Source organism: Cheilinus undulatus, linkage group 16 (genome assembly GCF_018320785.1).
Source record: "Cheilinus undulatus linkage group 16, ASM1832078v1, whole genome shotgun sequence".
Lineage (NCBI taxonomy): Eukaryota > Metazoa > Chordata > Actinopteri > Labriformes > Labridae > Cheilinus > Cheilinus undulatus.
The window spans coordinates 34,672,585-34,695,204 of record NC_054880.1 but is presented as its reverse complement, the minus strand read 5'-3'; the positions used below and the strand labels follow the sequence as shown (position 1 = coordinate 34,695,204).

Genomic DNA, 22,620 nt, shown 5'->3' with positions numbered 1-22,620 from the left:
AGAAAAATATTAAGTGCCCTTTTATAAACATTAAATAAACCTAAATAATTGTAATGAAACTCCAAACAGAAAATTAAACTCCTCACACAATGCTACAACGCTAAAGAAATGTTTTTTTCATCATCACCAGCAGCAGTTCACTGTAAAAACAAGTGTCATTTGATTGCAGCATGCTGCATTTCAACACATTTGACTCTGATTACATTAAGTTCAAGTTTTATTTTCTCTTCCTGATGCATAATGCCGATTTTATGACAATATTCTCTGCCATGATTGCATCAGCAAAGTCAAACATGTTTTTATGGCCATTTCTTCGAGTGATGAACCCAGTGGAGTAGTCAAGACCACATTATCCGAGACCAAGACATGCCTGAGACCAGAGTGCACTGAGACCAGGACAAGACTAATAACTTTGGGGGTCAGACTGAGATGAGACGAGACCAAGACAAGACCATAATAAGAAAAACCAATCATCACAAGGTTAAACAGTAAAAGAGCACTCTCTCTTTCATTTTAGATTGCTTTTAAAGACCCTGTAAAGTGAAAATAAATTTGTATTTAGGTTTTTTGTATGACAGGTCTCTGTATTATAAACCCCCAGGTCAAATTTCAGTCAAATAAAACATCTCTAGGTTTGTAAAATTAAGCTTAAAAATCATGAAAAATGAGGCAGTAAAATCTGCTCCAGGATGGTGTGGGCGTGTCTGTTGAATGAGCTGAAGCCACGCCCACTAAGGACAAATTGGATCCTCTCAAATTTAAAAAATGCTTCAATCTGAGTGGAGGAAAGCACTCAGGCCATTAGCCTGTTTGACCTTACATTACTTTATGAACAGAGCGCAGTGGCCTGGCTCTGTGCCAGAGAAGAGGCAGTCAATTTTCTGGCTAAAAATCACTGTTATGACACTTTAAATGATCCATAGGCCACTGTGGCTGATAGATTTGGCAAATTTACCTCACAACGAAAAAAAACAGCATCCAACGGACTGTTGACAAAACCAGCTAGCTTAGCTAACAACAGTCTGTCCTGAGATGAACTGCTCTGTGATTTTATTTTGAAGTGTTAGCGGTGCAGGGTCATTTCCCTATATTTGTCCCGCCCCAATTAAGCCCAGCCTGAACAAAAGTCAGGAACAAAATACTCAAAAACCTGAGCTCACCACCACGAGTAAAGAAGAAACTATTTGTTGTTTTAGCGAGGAATTCTCCATATGATCACAATACTGACGTCAAAAATCGCACATCAGTGGTGGTCTCGACTGGTCTTGATGGATCCTAAGTCTGGCTAGTCTAAGGCTGAAATAAGACTGAGCAAAAATGCTCTCAATTCCAGGACAAAACCAAACCAAAAGATGTGGTCTCGAGACCAGTCTTGAGTCAGTCTTCAATCTTTAAAAGATCGTTCTGGATACTACAACACTAGATGAACCAGTGCATCAGTTTGACAAAGATGTAGGCCTGATGTGAACAGACAAACACATTCACATTTGTCTCTGTATAATCTGCATTTTCATGCCATTCATTCCTGATGTTTATAGGCCTTTACGCCAAAAGAAGTAATGAAAATAACGTTGGTACCAGCATCAGCTAAATCATGTTAAATCCTGGTATGGGCCCTATTTTTCACAGTCGGTGCATCTCTCATTTGTACTTACGTGTTGTTGATGATCTGAAATTTCTCTCCTTTCTGAAACGTGAGGTCATCTTCAGTGCGAGCGTCGTAGTCATACAGAGCTATGAAGAGAGTGACTCCACCGCCTGTTTGAAGAGACACAGAAAAATACACCACACACGAGAAGAGAGGAATTATTCACCTAAGTTCAGACCACAACCAAGGCCGCAAATAAGAGGGGATAAAGGGGAGAGCTTTCTGTGGCCCGGCCGAATGAGGGAACCATGAAGGTCAGAAAATCATGGTCCATTAAGAAGTTCACCTGTGATAAACACATTTTACTTTAAATCTCCACTCCTATTAAAGCAACAAATATAAATTTTATCTATTAATGCTGTTGTAAAATATTGCATTTGTCAAAATGTTAACCCCCTCTCTTAAAATAGATTTTCCTTTTTTGGTAATGTCAACACTGTGAATGGGCACTAAACCTTGGAAAACAATGTCAGACTTTATAGCTACGTCATGATGTGCACTAAAGTAGAAAAACTGAGACAACTCTACAGGGAAAATAATTCAATACTAACAGAAGATTGGCAAAAAAATGGCAACAAAAGTGGTGAAAGAGGGATAAAGAGAGGAAGAATGCGTTACAAAAATGCAAAAAAGAGGGAAAATGGGCAGAAAAACATGTAATATTAGTAGCAAAAAAGGCTTTCAAGGGGAAAAATGGGCACTAATGGAAAAAAAGAGTGGCAAAAATAGGTTACAAAACTGCAATAGAGGGGGTTAATGGGTAACAAAATAGCAAAAGGGGCAAAAAATTGTCACAAAAAAATGCAAAAGGAGACAAAAATTAGTTAAAATGGTAAAAAGGAGTTCAACATTGGCAAAATGGATGCAAAGATGCAAAATGGAAAAAGGTGGAAAAAAATAGGTTATATAAATGCAAAAAGGGGGGAAATGGGTGGAAATACTGGTGAAAAAGGGTTCAAAAGAGGGCAAAGGTGACAAAAACTGTGAAAAAGTGGCAAAAATAGGTTACAACAACAAAAAACGTTGAAAAATTGATGGAGAATTTGGTGAAAATGTAAAAAAATGACAAACATTGGTTGAAGAGGCAAAAATGGGGAAAAGAGGGGTAAAAGGGGTTACAAAACAGTAAAACTGGGGCAAAAATTGGTCAAAAAATGGTAAAAAGGAGTTCAACATTGGCAAAATGGATTAAAAAAATGCAAAAAACAGGCAAAAAGTGCAAAAAAGTAAAGAGGTAAAAATGGTATAGGCTAGCAAAAAGCAGCAACAAATATTGCAGGATAAAGTAATAAAACAGTTCAGAAAGTGGCAATAATTGGCTAAAGGTGGCAAAAATAGATTTAACTGGAAAAAACTGACATTAATGGGTGGAGACAAAGAGGTTCAAAATTACATAAATAAATAATGTCATAGTTGCTTACACACTTTTCAGCTCCAAAATGAAGTAACAGTTCGCCAGGACTGCTAGCCAGCAATGCTACTGATCCAACACACATGCTTTTATATCATCAATAAATCATAACTGATGAGGGCCCATTGTCTGGGTTTTTCAGGGACTCAGACAATTCTGTGGGCAGGCCTATCACAACAAAGAGCTATGGAACTATAGATGGTATTCATAAAAGATCTAAAAGAAACGTTATACTGAATATACTACAATTCACACTTCATATAATTTAACTGTGATAAACGAAGTACTTTTTATGCTAGAGCACTTCAAACATAATTCAAGCACAGGGATGAGAACAAACTTTAGTCTTCTAATATTAATTCATTCCCTCTGATAGAGCTAATTTTAGTTGTACTGTTCCTTTATTGCGTCTCATTGAGAAAACATGGAGTGTTCTGTACACTGAAGGCTGTTACTTTGAAAGATGTGTTGATATGAGACAGAAGAATCTTTCTGACATCTAAAAGTCGGATTTTTAAGTTGCTTTCTGGCTTGAAGTATTTTAAAGTTCTTCTTTTATAATAAAAATGCACTGAAGGAGTTTTCTTCAAGGCCAGAGGGAGATGAGAGAAAAATCTATTCTCCGTCTCTATGAATGTACAGGGTAAGGTTTTCTTCACTGCACGTGTTTGAATAACTCTCTTTATCTTACATTTCAGACACTAATGCCAGAGGAAAGGATGAGAAACTCTTGTAAGAGGAACAAATGTCACCAACAGGGTGGAGTTCTCCTACTGTCCTCTATGTTGTTAGAAAACCACAGTCTTACCTCCGAGCCGCTGGTGTGTGTTGGCGTTGGGGAAGATGGCGCTGGAGGAGAAGCCCTTGTTGAAGTCTGGGATGGACTGAGTGGGGTCGGGGCAGTAGCGGCCCTGAGTCAAGGCCGTGGACGAACCTCCATCTGCGTTGCTAGGAGACAGATCTGCAATGTCTGCTGCTGCTGATGTTGCTGCTGCTTCTTTGGCGGACTTTTTCTGCTTGCAACAGACACACCCCATAATAACCAGCACGGAGATGGCGTCTGTGAAAAGAGACAGAGTTAGAGGCACGGAGTAACGGTTATTTTGATGTGTTCACATCTGTTTTTCCTCCCTTGATTTCTGCATGGTGCTGCTTTAGACAGAACAGAGGAGAAAGACGTTTGTTCAAAGATGACAAAGGTTGGTTGTAATGGAAATGACCATTACAGGAAGAAACAAATGAGAACTTCTGCAAAAGTTAACCCCAGTGGATTAATTTTACCAGTAACACTGGATGAATAACAAGCAGTAGAGGCTTATTGACTGCCTTTTATCCATAAAATGAGTCATGCCTCTAAAAGCCGACATTTCCCACAATGCAACTTTATTAAACTGTCCTTAGACCCATCCATCCTCTTCTGCTTATCCGGTGCCAGGTTGCGGTGGCTGAGCAAGTCAGCCCAGATACCCCTCTACCCAGCGACTCTTCTTTTGTCTTTTTGTCACTTCTTCCAACTCCTTCTAGGGGGATCCTGAGGCGTTGCCAGACCAGACAGGATATATAATCCCTCCAGCCAATCTGGGTCTTCCCTGAGGTCTCCTCACAGCTGTATGTGCCTGGAAGACCTCCGAAGGGAGGCACCAAGGATGTCTTCCTCAAAGCAAAGTGCATGCACTAAAACTTTGTAGTCATAAGGCGGGGCTTTAAAACTTAACTGACCATGTACTTTATGATGCATGTTGTTCTGTGTTAAGCTGCTGAGAAACACAGAGGAGTTAACTTCTAGAAGTTTGAAGTTGGACACTACATTGTGGTATTGAGTTTACCATGTTATGCTCTCAGCAATATTTTTTGAAGCATTCAGATTCTTTGAGATTAATCTAGAGAAATTTTTGGGCATTATCTAGCATTGTTTGGGCTGTTGCCATAAACAAACATTTACATAAAGAAAGAATTTTTGTCCACTCATGTGTTGTTAAAGCCAGGTGTACACTGTGCGATTTCAGGCCGACCATACGACAGTCGTGGCAGAATGTCATCTCATACTGTGCGTCTGAATCGCTTAGACGCACAACCATTGCGTATGATTTATGTGCTCACACTGTACAAGTGAAGTCGGGACGGATGGAGGGTGATGTGTTTCTAGTCTTATCCTCTCTCTCTCCCGTTTTCTCTCTCCATCCAGCACACACAAACAGCATCACCATCCGTGTCAGCTGCAGGTCTGCAGGTAGGAATATTTCCTGCTTGCGTATTTCTAGATCATAGTGGGGGTGAGACGGCATCAGAAAGTCATTGTCGTGGTAATTTAGGATGTTGTCTGACAGTTTTCAAAGTAAAACAATACCCAAAAGTTGTTAATTCTGCTCCCATTTCTGCCCTCACTGTGAAGTGTCTGGAGTGGTACAACCAAAACATCAAACATGCCAGAAAGCCATCGGACCAGTTGGGAGCAGCTCTTCGGGTCGTAGTCAGGCCGTGGTTAGTCACCGTATGCCCATGTACACAGCACAACAAACAACACCTGATCCAGCTGGCTAAATCGGACAAAAATCACACAGTGTAGGCTTACAGGTATTTAAATTTGAGAAATATTCCTGCATGGTACATTTAAAACACATAAAAAAATGGCACAATTAATTTGCAATTAATCTTGAGTTAACTATGGAAGTTGTGCGTTTAATCATGATTAAAAAAAAATGTATCCCTTGACAGCTCTAATATACAAATAAGGTTGAAAAATATTACTTTGACATTGCTTTTACTTAGCCATGACCAGGATTGAAATCAGTCTGGTACCACCAGCTGCTTTTTTTGGCATGGGGGGGCTAGGGGAGCGGGCAGAAATCCAGCGGGATGCAGGGCTCTAGTTATTATAAAGAGTACACTTAATCCACAATTATATATCCGCAGTAAAAGGTTGTGAACTAAAGTGGCCTGGTCTGAGCTATGAAACTCCATGGCTGAAGACGAGTCCCTCTCAGGCCCTGGTGTAGACCGTCCTTACACAATTCCCACTAATTTAGAGCTTCACCTTCCAAACTCAATAAATGCATCCCTAGATAACGCTGATGACATCACTCTGACATCATCATCGGGGCTTCTTCAAACTGTGGAAAGCAACACCGATCACAGGGGAATGCTAACAGAAGTTTTCATGTTAAACTGTACCAGAGTGATGCATAAATCTGTGTAAACCCCCTCTCATTCCTGTAAATACCCATTTATTAAATTTAATAGTCCCTTTACTTAAAAAAAGACATTAAAATGTACAGGAGTTTTAAAGTGTCTAACAACAGAAAAAGATTAAATATAGTTTTATTGTAAGTTAGGATTCCCCCTTATTTCTCTAAAATGCAGCCTGGTAGAAAGTGAAAGTAACACTGCAAACATGTAGAGGGGGTGACACCAGTCAAAAGAGAAACACCAGAGTATGAGGAGCTGAGCTGTGAAGACAGAGGTTACAGACTAAATGTAAAACCTCACTTCCCTCAACAGAGGAGGGGTAGGAGGGGGCGGCGGAGTCTACAGGAGGTAGAAGTTAACTTTCACCTCACCTGATGTCTTCCTCTGTCAGATCATCTGTCAATCACCATCGCCACTGCAAAAAAAAAAAAAAGAAGGAGGATGTGAGTGACGAGGGCCGGGACGGGAGAGCGGGGCAGGGGAGGGTGAGTGGCAGAGGAGCAGAGACAGAGAAGGTGATAGAGGGTGTGAGAGAAAAGGCTCAGGGGCGGTAAAGCGTGAATAAAAAGATGTGTGAAAGGAGACAAGAGGAGACAGAGAAGTCAGAAAAAAGAAACAGAGACAGCTCGAGATAGGGAAAGGCAAAGAGAGATGTGAGGTTAGCCACTTCCCTTTTCGCTGTGCAGTTTCAAGAGAGTCCTCAGTCATTTTGGTCAAGAGCCGTGTGCGTGTGAGCGTGCATGTATGAGCCGCGTTGTGGTGAAATCAACCTTAAAAATGTCATCATTAAACTGACACATGCAGGCATGTCTCTGTGTTTCACAGTGTTCATGTCGCTTACCCTGACTTCCAGTTCTGAGCAGGCTGCATTGTGTTAAATGAGCATGTGTTGACAAAGCAAAAGCCTGTGCCAGGATCAGGAGGAAATAACATACAGAGAGCACTCTCAAACAACCTAGCTGTGTGCACGGACATCTGCATGTAGTCATTAACATGAGGGACTTTTTTTCAATTATATTTGATCAGGAAGGCCTGCTGCTCAAGTCAGGAGTTTATCTTACACACCAAACTTTAAACAAAAGCATACTGGGAAATCTAAAAGTTTGTGGATGAAGTTGCATTGCTTAGCAAGGCTTACTGTCAGAAAGTCCACCTACCTGCACCTTAAAGATTTATTTAGGATTATAGAGGAGGGCAGTGGCTAAACAGGGAGGAGAGAGGGGAATGACATGCAAGAAAGGAGCCATGGGCCAGCCTCAAACATATAACCTGGTAGGCCATCAGTGCCCTTACGGGCACCTTTAAAGCTCACAGCTCATGTACAATGCATCATTTTGCCATCAGAAATCTCCAGAATTAGCAGCCTTCAGGAAGAATAATTATGTTGCAGCCTTATGCTACAGTCATTGAAATTCATTTTTTTCTCTCATTAATCTACACTCAGTACCATCATGACAAGTGAAAACAGAATATTAGACATTTTTGCTTATCTTTTAAAGATAAAAAACTAAAATATCACATTAACATATGTATTCTATGAAAGCCCATTTTCCCCAAGTAAAAAAGAAAGTGAAAGTGATGTGAAAGTAAGACAACTCTTGAACAAAATAAATCCTGAGTCATAAATATGAGATAAAAAGTCAAAATGATGAGATAAAAAGTCAAAATTATGAGTTAGAAGGCCATAATTATGAGATAAAAAGTCAAAATTATAAGATAAAATTGTAAATTATGAGATAAATGTCAAAATTGTGAGTTGAAAAGTCATGACATTTTAATCTCATAGCTTTGACTTTTTCTCATAATTATGAGATAAAAAGTTTGAAATTATAAGATTAAAATCAAAATTGTGAGATAAAAAGTTGAAATTATGAGATAAAAAGTGAAAATTGTGAGAGAAGTCAGAATTATGAGATTAAAAAGTCATGACTTTTTATCTCATGACTTCGACTTTTATTTCAGAATGTTGATTTTTTTTTTCATAATTATGACATAAGATTAACTTCTTTTTAATTGCCCAACTTCCACATTTTTCTTTTTTAAGCGGCAGAAATGGGCTTCTGTAGTATTAAGACCCTTTGCAACAACTAATTTCAGCCTCCAGTCTCTTTGAATATGACGCAACAAGCTTTGCACACCTGGATCAGGAGACATTTTTCACCATTCTTCTTTGCAAATCCCTCTAGAACAATCAGGTTGGACATAGACGGTTCGTGGACAGCCATTTTTAGGATTCTCCAGAGATGTTGATAGGGTTCAAGTCGGGGCTCTGGCTGGGCCCCTCTAGGACAGTCACAGAGTTGTCCCTAGGTTTTGTCCACTCCTGTGTTATCTTGCTCCAGTCATGTTGGAAGGTGAACCTTCGGCCCAGTCTGAGGACCCGAGACAGCGGAACAGGTTTTCACTTTGCTTCATTCACCTTTCCCTCCTTGACCAGTCTCCTGGTCCCTGCTATTAAAAATCACCCCCACAGCATGATGCTGCCACCTCCATGCTTCACTGGTGGGATGGTACTGGGCAGCTAATGGGTAGTGCCTGGTTTACTCCAGATTTAGAATTGAGGCCAAACAGTTCAGTCTTGGTTTCATCAGACCAGAGAATCTTATATCTCAGTCTGAGAGTCCTTCAGGTGCTTTTTTGCAAACTCCAAGTCGACTTCCATCTAACCCCTCTGCCATAAAGCCCAGATCAGTGGAGGACTACAACGATGGTTGTCCTCCTGGAACTTTGTCCCATCTCCTCATAGGATCTCTGGAGCTCAGTCAGAGGGACCATCAGGTTCTTGGTCCCCTCTCTTACTAAGGCCCTTCTTCCCCAGTTGCTCAGTTTGGCCAGGCAACCAGCTTTAGGAAGAGTCCTGCTTGTGCCAAACTTCTTCCATGTGAAAATTATGGAGGCTTTTCTTGAAAGATTGGAATTTGGCACCTGTACTCTAGGTCATGGGTGACAGACATAACCACAAGGTCACTGGCAGCTCTTCTTTGTTTCACTACCTTGGGAACAGTTAGAGATACACTATCTGATTCATTCTGATACTAATGTTTTCTGGCCACTTCCTTCTAAGCTATGCAGCTGGATGAATTTAAATTGCTAATAGCAGTCTGCATGGAGCCAATCTTTCCCAAAGAAAGAGCAGGACTTCCAGAATGAGGACATTTTTTCTCATGTTTGACCATGAATCAGGGCCATGGTTAAGCTCAGTCGCATGTACAGAAGCTAAAGTCTGAAGTCTCTGGTCACTGGTTGGGTTCCTGATCCTGACTTCGATGTTTTGGTTGTCTTTTTAGTTTCATAGTTGAAGATTTAAAAAAAACTAACATGTTATAATGGGAAATGTAGTTTTTTTTAAAGAAAAGGTGATAAATAGGTCAAGATCTCAAGAAAGCAGCCAAAATGTACTCATTATCAGATCAAAATAAATATATATAATATAAGCTCCCTTGTGGCTTGTTTACACCCTAGACATGTTGCAACTTTTATTTGTTGAGATCCAGCACCAACATGGTACAAGTACCAACACATCTGACACCTACTGGACTGAAATGCTGCCCAAAGCACGTCGGTGCCATCCCCATGTTTTCCTACTGAGGACAGTCACTGGTGACACATTTACTTTATTCTTAGTCTCTGATGCACTGCCAGTAAATGAATATTGTTTGAGCCTCTTACGTCAAGAAGTTGCACACATTTCCTTTTTTTTTATTTTATTTTTTTTTAATCCTTCTGTCCTACTGGCATCTTTTTGAGATACATCACATGGACAAAAGTATTTGGCCACATCTGTTGATTATTGAATCAATGTGTCTCAATCAGACCCATTGTCAAAGGTGTCTAAAATCATCACCTAGCCGTGCAGTCTCTATTTACAAACATCTGTGATCCTGAATGGGTCGTTCTGAAGAGCTCAGTGACTTCAAGCAAATTTGCCCTGTGCAGTGATGAATAACGCTTCTCTGTTTGGCAATCAGACGGTGAGTCTGGGTTTGAAAGATGCTGGGAGATCATTACCTTGAGGAGGGATAATGGCATGGGACTGTTTTTCAGGGCTTGGGTCAGGCCTCTTATCTCCAGTGTAGGCCAATCTTAATGCTTCAGCATACTGAGATATTTTGGACAATGCTATGCTTCCAACGGAGTGGCAACAGTTTTGGGAGGGTCCTTTTTCTATTCCATCATGACTGTGCCCCAGTGCACAAAACAAGGACTATAATGACATGGTTTGATGAGTTCACACCACACACTGGTTCATCCCTTGATGTAATGATTCTTTGGATGCAACAAAAAAAAAAAGAAACAGATAAGGTACTGTTTTTTTTTCAACAGGGGGCACCAAAATCTACATAAACTGTATTTTCCTCACAGCAGCTTTAAACTTTAGTTCAACTCAGCAAAACTGGAAAAAACTGAATATTTATCTGAGGTATGTAGGACAATAGCTCAGCAGGTGTGCAAAAATCAGCTCTTTACAGAGAGAAAAGTGGTCTTAGAGTTCAAACTGGCAACCTTTCAAGCCATCTAAATTCCAGGCTCCAGCCCCTCCACCTCCTGAATGTGAAGGAAGTCCCACACAGGAAGAACAATACAGGTTACACCAGGGAGCGACCACAAAACCCAACTAACCAATACAGTTTCATAATAAAGAAGCACACAGGAACTCCCAGGGGGGATGACGCTAGATTGGTCCCATCCACATCACAAATTCCTCTCAGCCTTTAAAGCAACAAAATGTATTACAGGCTACGACCAGCAGAGTCAAAATATGCAAAAATGTGACTTTGGCACAAGCACGCACATACACAGTCACTATCAGGTTGGCCATCAGGAGAGCTAAAGGAAGTTAGCCCTGTTTGAGCTTCCTGTCCACCCCTCTGATGACTCCCCCCTTTTCCTGGAAACTCGGGACACACACTCACACAACAAGCAGCTGCAGAGTCACAAACACACACACATCTTCCTCTGTTATTCTCCTGTGTGCCCACACCCTCCAACTATAACCTTTCATATCCACATCTAACCTACTTTTATTTCAGAGAGAAGAAGAAGACGGGGCCGCCCTCCTTCCATGTCTCCTCTGATGTTTCTCTCTTCTTCTTCTCTTTTAAAGATGACCACAGACACTTGCAGTAAGATCACACACTCACACACAGAGCACTGTTTACCGGACAGTCATTGTTCTCAGCCGGGGTTCCTGTTGACCAAATTTTCTCGCTCTCTTCCTCTCTCCACACACACACACACACACACACACACACACACACACACACAAAGCCTGTAGTTATTCATAAATGCCACCTGATAATTCTGAGTAATATGAGGTGTTTAAAGAAAAAAGGGGAAACTCTTTGATGAAAACAGAAAGTCACACATACAGCAGGGGAGCACACGGCCCACTGGACAAAGGCTTCACCGATCAAGCATGCATGTGCAGCAAAAACAGGCCACCGTGCTCTCACATGCATGCATTCGTATGTTATTTTCTGGTAAGTTTATCTCATAATCACTCAAAGAGATCTTAAGCTCTGAGCAAAGAGTGTTTGTGGTAGGAACAGCTGGTTTATTGGGTTGCACACTGCTGCTCCCAATGTTTGCAGGTGACCAAAAAAAAACTTGACACCGGAGTTATTTTGAAAATAGTTTGCGTGCCTCATTGCTTTTGACACCAAGAGTGAATGAGGTGCAAAGAAATTGACAACCAATTTTGGAAGAGTTTCTGTGTCTTAAGGTAGAACAATTCATTTATTAATTTAGGAATTAATCAGCCAACAAATAAGTGATGTGGAAGGCTCATTTAAAGGCCTTTAAACTCCTTTTTTTGGACTCCTGAATGGTTTATGAAACCATCAAAAAGTGGAGCATGGACACAAATGTCAGAATCCAATCGACCCAAATTTATCCAGATATATTCCTCTCAACTAGAGCGGCGTAAAAATCAGAATATAATGAAAAAGTTCATTTTGTTCCTCTGATTTACTTCAAAAAAGTTAAACTTCCACACATTTATCTCAAGCAAAGAGAAATAATTCATGACAATTTTTGTTTTAATCATGATGATAACGGCCTACAGCTCACAAAAATCCACTACCTCACTGCTGACTGAACCAAACTCTAAAAGAAAATCACTGACACTCTTCTCAAGGAGGGTAAGCCACAGAAGGTCACTGCTGAAAGGGAAGGCTGTCACATCATAAAACACCAATCAAAGAAGATTCATGATACAGAAATGTCAACTATCTCGACATTTCTATTCATTATCAGTCAGTACTTAGTCTGAGCTCCTTTTTCATGAATTCCTGCATCTATGAGTCATGGAGGCGATCAGTCTGTGGCACTGCTAGGGTGTTATGAAGCCCAGGTTGGTCTGATAGCAGCCTTCAGCTCGCCTGGATTGTTGAATCTGGTGTCTCTCAGCTTCCTCTTGACATTTCCCAGAGATTCTCTATGGGGTTCACAGTGCCAATATGATGAACGTTAAACCAGTTTCTGGTAGTTTTGGCTTCACTGTGGTCAGGTGAAGAAGGAAATCAGAATCTCCATAAAGCTTCACAGCAGATGGAAGCATGAAGGTCTCTAAAATCTCCTGGTAGACGGCTGACAGTGTTGACTCTGGACTTGATAAAGACTAATGAACCAACAGCAGCACCCCACATGGCACCTCAAACCATCACTGACTGTGGAGACTGGAAACACTGGACTTTAAGACCTAAAGGATTCTGGGCCTCTCTGATCCTCCTCCAACCTCTGGGACCTTGATTCCCACAGGGAATTCAAAATTTTGTTTCATCTGAGAACAGGACCTTGGACCACTGAGACCACAATGGTCCAGTTCATTTCCCCTTTGCCCAGGTGAGCCACTTATGATGTTGCTTGGGGTTCAAGATTGGCTCCACACTAAGAACACACTTGTAGTCCATTTCCTGGACCGGTCTGTGTGGTGGCTCTTGATCCACTGACTCCAGACTCAGTCCTTGTGAAGCTCCCCTAAGTTCTTGAATCTGCTTTATTTGACAATCCTCTGAAGGCTGAGCTCATCCCTGATGCTTGTGCTCCTTTTCTTACCACACGTTTCCCCTCAGTCAACTTTCCATGAATATTCTTTGATACAGCCTCTGAGAACAGCTTGACCTTCCCGCCATGACCTTCTGTGGCTTACCCTCCTTGTGAATTGTGTCAGTGATCATCTTCTGGACATTAGTCCAGCCAGCATTTTTCTCCATGATTGTGGTTGTGTGGACTGAACCAGAGTGAGAGAATGAATACCAAGGAAACCTTTGCTTGCTGGACTTTTCCACAATATTCTAGCACTTAGAGATAGTTGATTTTAGATTTTTGTGAGCTGTAAGCTATAATTGTCAAGATTAAAACAAAAAAAAGGCTTGTGTCTCTACAAGATTAACCTAAGCATGCTTGGAGCCTTCATTCATATTGATATTAACCCAGAAACAGTCACTGTTGCATGTGAAAACTTTAATCTAAGTGCTTGAACTTCTTTGTACTCTCTTATTTCTGGTAAAAAATAAATAAATTAATTGCACTTACAAGCCAAATTCAACTCACAAGTGTAGTTAAAAATCATATTTCAAGATGCAGGACACAAAAATAAGGCGCGCATTGCTTGTAATACCTAAAATATCTCCTTGTGTTCTGTAAATAACTTATGTCTGAATTAGTTCATCTTATTTCAAGGCATTCAAGAAAAATCTAATTGCTGTAAAGGCAGATATTTGTATTTATTACAAGCAATGCAACAGTTTATATCTAAAATAAAGAACTTTACAGACTGGACAAGTGAGTGTGGCTCACAGTCAAATATTTCTGACCAGAAACTAGACGAGAGTTTTAGCAGTGTTCAGGCGACCCCTCCTCCTCCTATATGCGCTACCCAGAAGCCCACTCTCACTGACTGTAGTATTTTCAACTGAGAGTTTTTCCTCTGTGAGGTTCATGCATGAAAGAGTTTTGGAGAATTTCAGGACCAAACTGTCTGGAAAGTTAGTGTCTTGTGGCACCAATTACGCCTGAGTTCTGTCTTAAGTTGTGGTGTAAAGTCCACTCTAAACCAAATATTTAAACTAGCCAAGTTTTAGCCATTAATCCACAGCAATGAAACTGAATGTAAAAGTACTATATAGACAAAAGTATTTGGCCACACCTGTTCGGGGGGGCAAACATCTGTAATCCTAAATGGGTGGTTCTGAAGAGCTCGGTGACTTAAAGTGTGGTACTGTGATGGATGCCGCCTTTGCAATAAGATGGTTGGTGAAATTTCATCCCTGTTGCATATTCCACTGTCAACTGTAAGAGATATTATTAAAAAGTGGAAGCGTTCAGGAACAACAGCAACTCAGCAGAAGCAGAAGGCAGAGCACAAAGCAGGGTCAACGACTGCTAAGGCACATGCTGCCTGAAAATCACCAACTCTCTTCTGGTTCCACATCTGAAGACTTCTGAATACAAAAACTGTGCAGGAGGAGCTTCATGAGTGGGCTTCCATGGCCGAGCAGCTGCACGCAAGCCTCACATCAGTCGAATGCTAGTCATCAGAAAGAGTGATGAAAAGCACATCTACGCTGGACTGTGGAGCAGTGGAGGTGTGTTCTGTGGAGCAACTAATCACACTTCTCTGTTTGGCAGTCAGATAGGTGAGTCGGAGTTTGGCAGATGTCGGGGGGAGGTTACCTGCCTGACTGCATTGTGCCAACTGTCAAGTTTGGTGGAGGAGGGATAATGATATGGGGCTGTTTTTCAGGGTTTGGGCTAGACCCCTGATCTCCAGTGAAGGCTGATCTTTATGCTTCATAATACCAAGACATTTTGGACAATGCTATGCTTCCAACCGTGTGGCAACAGTTCAAGGAAGGCTCTTTCCTATTCCAACATGACTGTGCTCCAGTGCACAAAGCAAGAACTATAAAGACATGGTTTGATGATTTCAGTGTGGAAGAGCTTGACTGGCCTGCAAAAAGCCCTGACCTCAACCCCATCGAGCACCTTTGGGATGAACTGGTGACAGATTATGAGCCAGGCCTTCTCCTCCAATATCAGTGCCTGAACTTATGAATGCTCTACAAAATGAATGGGCACAAATTCCCACAGAAACACTATAAAATCTTGTGGAAAGCCTCCCAAGAAGAGCGGAGGCTGTTATAGCTGCAAAAGGGGGGCGACTCCATATTAAAGTGTTTGAACAGAATGTTATTGCAGTCCCTGTTGGTGTAATGGTAAGGTGGTTGAATACTTTTGTCTATATAGCGTATATCTGGTCCAGCGCCTTGAATGTTGGTAAAGCATAAACTGATGGAGCTACGGCTGGCCTCGGTGTGTGAAAGATAGTCCAGTTCGTAACAGTTTATCCCTCCACTACCAGCTGCAAAACCTGCATACTGTAGAGTTCAACAACAAACAGCATTGTCATTGCTTCTCTATGATGCAGCAAACATTACAGTTCTTCTCCTGTCACAGTTTACCTCCAGAACAACCACTTTTCAATCATCTTCACTCCACAGAGGTACGAGTACTTCTTTTGTTTGCTGCTGTGAAATTAAACTTCACTGATGGGGCTCTCACAGTAGATTTTTATAGCAGCTTGCAGACAGAAGAAATACTGTAATTAGAAAAGTCTAAAGCAGAAGTAGCTTCCGCTGGTGAGGAGAAGTGTGGTTTGTGATGAGTGGGTCTCTAACAGCAGGTCCTTTCAAAGCTCACACTAATACTTCTTATTTATTAGATATAAAGATGCAGTGGTGGTGTTCTTCACAAGAGACTCTCAAGGGTTGTTTTTCTCCCAATTTACAAAAACATCAATTTTCCTTCCTACCCCTGTGTTTTGAAGACATGCAAATAGTTTGGCACCAAATTTCCAGTCTGGATCCACCGCAATGCAGTGGAGGAGAATTAAATTTAAGAATTACAGACACTTTTCAGCAGGAGTAGTTGTCCGTAGCATTGGTTTTACACACTTATAATATATTTTTTTTCAGGTAGAGATGTTGGATACAGATATCAGACCAAGAGAAATTTCTCTGATGACCATCTTTTTGGCAGATATGGGAAAATATCGCTTTAGATATATAATCATTGGTGTATATGCAGGGATGCCCAGAGGTTGGCACAGGTCCTAAAAATATTAGAACAAAACTTTTTTATAAATTACTCTCATTCATACACATGGCCCAAATTCAACTGCAGCATGCTGTTATATGGGTCGTTTGTAAATGGTGTTATCACATGGCTTTCCTAAAAGTGCTTCCTTTGACTCCATATTTTAAATCGCTGTCAGCTCTGTGGAGACAGTGACCAACTGAGACTGGTTGACAATTTATGACAACATTGAAAATAATCTAATGTTTATGTTAAGAAAGCTATATTCAGTACCCCTTGCATATTTATATTTGAACGATGATATAATATTTTCTTTCTGGTTGTAAAATATAACCTACATCTGCCCCCATATGGATAATAGCCAAAAAAATGCCCAATATCACACATTAGATGGGCTGTTTTACTCCATAAATAACCCTGCATTCAACATTTCATATAGGAACCTTTCACTGAGCTTTTATTCAGGCTTTGCCTATAAAGATAAATGTGCATCCTTTGTGGAAAAAGTACACAACTATTGTACTCAAGTAAAAGTACAGTTACTCTGGTTATATTTTACTTAAGTAAAAGTAAAAATCAAAGTGCTGGACTATAAATCTACTCGAGTTAAAGTAAAAAGTATTGAAATGTGTGGTAAGGTGGGTCTCCTCTGGCAAGAACCAATAAGAGAGTCAACCTCAGAGCAAGGTGAGGAATACTGATGCACTATGGGTCCTTTAAGATCACCTAAAGTCACGAGCAGAAACTCTAACTCGGTGGATAACTTCACTCATGGTGTAAATGTGTCTCACATCAAAAACAACAACAATCAGCTGGTGAAATAAGCAAAAGAACCCAGCAGGGATTACTGAACAGCAAACACAAACACAACTGAACACATAAAAAACACATCTAAACACTTTAAAGGACATGGTGGTGACACACATCCCCAGAGAAGAGTGGTCGTTAATCAACGAACAGCAATGAAACTGTATGAAAAATACACTATATAACCCTATGCCATACTGGCTTCTTTTTAAGATACACTATATGGACAAAGTATTTGGCCACACCTGTTGATTATTGAATCCAGGTGTTTCAATCAGACCTACAGCTGTATAAAACATCACCTAGCCATGCAGTCTCTGTTTAAAAACATTTGTGATATTAAATGGGTCGTTCTGAAGAGCTCAGTGACTTCAGGCGTGGTACTGTGATGGATGCCACCTTTACAATAAGACAGTTCATGAAATTTCAGCCCTGCTGGATTTCCACAGTCACCTGTAAGAAATATTATTAAAGCTGAAGAGTTCAGAAACAACAGCAACTTTGCCACAACGTTAAAGATAATGTTAAATCACAAAGTGTAGAAGCGCATGGTGCATAAAAGTTGCCAAAACTCTGATTCCATAGCTGAAGAGTCCTGAACCGCTGTCATAAATGTAAACACTAAAACTGTGTAGCGGGCGTTTCAAGAATAGGCTTCCGTGGCCGAGGAGCTGCATGCAAGCCTCACATCACTAAGTCCAATGGCAAGCATCAGATAGAGCGATGAAAAGCACAGAAACACTGACACTGGACTGTGGAGCAGTGGAAACGTGTTCTGTGGAAAGACCATTCACACTTCTCTGTTCAGCAGTCAGATTGGTGGGTCTGGGTTTGCTGGACGTTGGGAGAACGTTACCTGCTTTAATGCATTGTTCCAACTGTGAAGTTTGGTGGAGGAGAGGTAATGCTATAGGGCTGTTTTAAAGGATTTTAGCTAGGCCCCTGATCTCCAGTGCAGGCCAATCTTAACACGTCAGTATACCAAGATATTTTGGACAATGCTATGCTTCCAACTGTGTGGCAGTAGTTTAGGGGAGGAAGGCTCTTTTCTATTCCAACATGACTGTGCCCCAGTGCACAAAGAAAGGACTTTAGAGACATGATTTGATGAGAGGTTGTGAGCCAGGCCTTCTGGCCCAACATCAGTACATAAGTCATAAATGCTCTACAGAATAAAAGGGCACAAAGTCCCACAGAAACACATACCAAGCCTTCCAAGAAGAGTGGATGCTGTTATAGCTGCAAAAGAGGGGCCAACTTCATACTAAAGTACATGTATTGTAATGGTCAGGAGGCCAAATACTTTTGTCCATATAGCTATTGATCAATGTTGTCTTGTGTGTATCTAAAACATTAATTTTGGAGTGGAAATTGCTAAAAGTTAAATATCTGGTTAAATATTACAGCAGCAAACGTGTACACAGGATATAGGGAGGAAAATGAATTCTGACCCATAAAGCAAAAGCACGCATTCACTGCTCTTAAGTAAAATCACAATAACCTCACCCTCCATCAGCAAGCCTGAAAACATCCAAATCCAAGTGACACACCCTTTCCTGCACAGTGGTCTGCAGATAAGCTGCTCCCAGCGGAGACACGGGCAACACACACACACACACAACAACACACACTTTCACAGTCAAATCTGTCGGGTTTTCTGCTTTTACACAAATTCACTTCTCAGACTATCTCTGATGCTCCTCTTCCTCTTTCTCTTCATGTTTCTGCGTCTATTTCTTACCTTCTTCTTCTTTTTCTCACCCTCATTAGCAGGAAGCCCCACAGGATGCAGAGTGTGAGTGCAGCGGGAATGATAGGACAATGGGAAGCAGGCTGTCACCAAATACACACATACAGAGCAGAAGCATAGGCACTGTCTGAAAAGAGTGGGATAGCAACTGGAGGGGGGGGGGGCAATGGAAAAGTAAGGTGTCTCGGTCATCGGGACGTCCTGTTTCCACATGAAGTCACCACATCCTTCAGATACAGGGGACTGAGCTGGCTTATTGGGGGGTACGTGAACATTTACATGGCTTAAGTTAAATTATACTCTAATCCCTTCTTTTTTTAATCATTGAGAGCTTTATTTAGAGGGGACCAACAAGAGGAAGAGTCTTCCTCAAGTTGTGCCAGTGGCTAAAAACTTCAAACTCTGTGCTTGAAATGACAGATTCAGCTGAAACCCTCAGTCCTGGAGTGCTAAAATCAAACATCTGACTGTCACCGTTTGCGGGAATGCTGTATGACAATGTCCATTTGTAACCCCCCCCACTTAAAAAATGTCCACGCCCCCTTCCTTCCTGCCTAACCCCCCGGCTAAAGACAGGAACTGACCTCGTAAAGAAACAGGAAGTGATGATGAAGTCCGGCCTTGGACAGCCTGATGGTGCCTTTTTCCTCAAATCCACCCTCGAAATTCCACGAAAACGCCTTCATGCATTCACAGACGAAATGTGGAGAGAAACCAACAAAGATAGGATTATTTAACAGTAGGTAGAGGTCTCACTACAGTCAGGTTGACACATTTTCAACAATCAAATCTGTTTAACGGCACATGAAAAAATACAATCACAATTTTTGGAGTTTTCAATAGTACCCCCACATATCAAAGCTTTACAAAAACTACAGATCATCAGTCTTATCTAACTAAAAGTTGCCACAAGAGAGAAACTGAACACCGTCTTAATTGCATTAATACGTTATCAGCATTTCCATAAAACATTGGCATCATTTATGTACAATTTTGACAGTGTGCAGGTGTTTGCTTGTCATTTATAGGGATTAAAACAAGAAATCCTTTGCTGCTGTATCAGTATTTTTATCTATTTTGTTATGCTGCAGCCTGATGCCACAGTAAAAAAAAACATTTTTATTCTCATTAATCTACACTCAGTGCCCCATCATGACAAAGTGAAAACAGAATTTTAGACATTTTTGCAAATTTATAAAAACATAAAAAACTGAAATATCACATTGACCCACTGCATCACACTCGTACATTTCTGTACCTTGACTGGAGTCCACCGGTGGACTCCTCACCTCTCTATAGAAGGCCTCACAGCTGATGATGCATATAGAGCAAAAACCAAGCCATGAGGTCAAAGGAACTGCCTGAAGAGCTCAGAGACAGGATTGTTGACAGGCACAGATCTGGGGAAGGCTACAGAAACATTTCTGCTGCACTGAAGGTTCCCAAGAGCACAGCGGTCTGTAGAATTACACATGGAAGAAGTTTGGCACAGCCAGGACTCTTACAAGAGCTGGGTGCCTGGCCAAACTAAGCAATCAGGGGAGAAGGGCCTTAGTAAGAGAGGAGACCAGAAACCTAATGGTCACTCTGACTGAGCTCCAGAGATCCTGTGTGGAGAGGACAACCATCGCTGCAGCCCTCCACTGATCTGGGCTCTATGACAGAGTGGCTAGACAAAAGCCTCTCCTTCGTGCAAGGCCTTTACAAAGGCCTCTTCCCCGATTGCTCAGTTTGGCCGGGTGATCAGCTCTTGGAAGATTCCTGGTTGTGCCAAACTTCTTCCATTTGAGAATTATGGAGCTGTGCTCTTAGAAACCTTCAGTTCAGCAGAAATATTTTTCTAGCCTTCCCCAGATCTGTGCCTGTCAACAATCCTGTCTCTGAGCTCTAAAGCAGTTTCTTTGACCTCATGGTTTGGTTTTTACTCTGATATGCACTGTCAGCTGTGAGGCCTTCTATAGAGAGGTGTGTGCCTTTCCAAATAATGTCCAATTAGTTTAATTTACCACAGGTGGATTCCAATCAAAGCGTAGAAACATCTCAGCAAAGGTCAAGTGAAATGGGAGGAACCTGAGCTAAATTTACTGTGCTGTTGTTAAGGGTCTGAATGTTAGTGTTTTCACTTTTTCATGATGCAGTACTGAGTGTAGATTAATGAGAAGATTTTTTATTTCGACTGTAGCCTCAGGCTGTATCATAACAAAATTAAAAAAGTAAAGGGGTCTGAATACTTTCTGAAAGCACAGTATGTTAGTCTAAACTTCCGGTATCAGGACAGCTCTACAGGTGTGACTATGTGACCGTTCACAGCCTGTCGTGATGAAAGAATAACACAGACACTAATCCAACCACATACAGCCTGCAGAATCTCCTCAGATACATGGATATGTGAGGAAACTTCCAGCCCTGCCTTTTCCTCAAACTGGTTTCCTGTATGTGTGAACTAGAATCAATCACAGTCTAAAGGAATGAGCTGCTTCAAAAGAAAGTTTAACATCCAGCTTCGTGAAATTTGACCAATTTGCAGTAAACATACAACCAAACTCAGCTGACGTCTTACATTTGTAATCCTTGTATATTACATGTTTCATGGAAAGGGTTCCAAAGACTGATGACACAGGCTGGTCCGGTAATTTCCCATTCTTTCTAGAATAATGCAATATGAGCTGTTTGGTTTCCTAATTTATCTGGTGTCTGAGTGGAACTACTGCTGTCCGCACTTTATTAACTTCTCAAAGTCTACTACCCAAACTTCCTTTTATTTAACAATGAGAAGTCCAATGTTACACAATTTTAAACACTACACATTATCTACTTTTATCGGTCACAGAAGGTTCAAATGGTCCTGGGTGGTGGGTTGCTGTTATAATGGAGGTGGTAATCTGCTTTTATGTCTTTTTACAGTCAGATTTTTTAGTTTTCTTTTGAAAATTTGGCAACTTTGAACAACTTCCTCCATACAAACAAAACAGAACAGTGTCAAAGTTCAATCAAAGAAAAAAATATAACAACAGGAATGTTAGATAAGCTGCCTGCTGGCATCAAATTAGAGTTTCTGAAGTCTTTTTAACACAACAAGGCAGGCCTTCAAATTAAGACATGAAACAAAACAGTCATATTAAAGCATGTTGTCGTGAACGGATCGGACATACCTGGTTCAAAAGTGCGCAGTTATCCCGGTGAATCCTAAAAGGAGTGACAGCTGGGCGCGAGACCTCACTGAACTACTGAGAAGTGAGCGCGCGCCTCCTTGTCCGGAAAGTTTGAGGAGTGGAGCGGGCTTCACGCGCTCAAAGAGGTGTCCACCCTATGGGAACGCGCGTGCGGTGAACTGCTGAAGTAGTGCCTGTTAGCAACTCTGTTCACAGCTCTTCTTGCGCACCTGTTAAAATGACGGCTGCAGCCTATTATCGCAGAGTTACATTCGCATAATAACTTCTCATTTTCAGTCAGACCTGCGGCTTTATCATGCAAGACCAGAAGCGGCAGCATGTGTCAAGTTCAGCGTGGTGTGAAGTACAGGAAGACTGAATGTAATGTGTGATATCTGTGAAGAAGTTCTCTGCTGTGGGCACGGCGTTAATGTCTAATGCAGTTATTAAGTCACACACGAACCTAGATGTTCGTAAGCTGTCATCAAAATATGATTGAAAGAACCTGTAATGCTGGGACTTAAAATAGAGGGGAAACGTACCGTTAAAGATTCACCTGGGTGAGAAG

At 41.2% G+C, this 22,620-nt stretch overlaps 1 protein-coding gene across 2 annotated transcripts in view; it reads right to left on the bottom strand.

Annotated features, from left to right (window-relative positions):
• The window catches only part of yrk (Yes-related kinase), a 35,887-nt gene extending 13,518 nt beyond the window's left edge, over nucleotides 1-22,369 (bottom strand). The window contains exons 1-5 of one of the 2 annotated variants that reach the window (XM_041809613.1): nucleotides 22,053-22,369; nucleotides 19,485-19,580; nucleotides 6,617-6,660; nucleotides 3,868-4,119; nucleotides 1,656-1,758 (exon numbers count right to left, since the gene is read on the bottom strand). In XM_041809613.1, coding sequence (XP_041665547.1) covers nucleotides 1,656-1,758; nucleotides 3,868-4,096 — 332 coding nt within the window. In that variant the 5' untranslated portion in view covers nucleotides 4,097-4,119; nucleotides 6,617-6,660; nucleotides 19,485-19,580; nucleotides 22,053-22,369. The remainder of the gene's footprint in view (nucleotides 1-1,655; nucleotides 1,759-3,867; nucleotides 4,120-6,616; nucleotides 6,661-19,484; nucleotides 19,581-22,052) is intronic. The other variant, XM_041809612.1, reaches the window with a different exon arrangement.
• Between the last annotated feature and the right edge of the window lie 251 nt (nucleotides 22,370-22,620).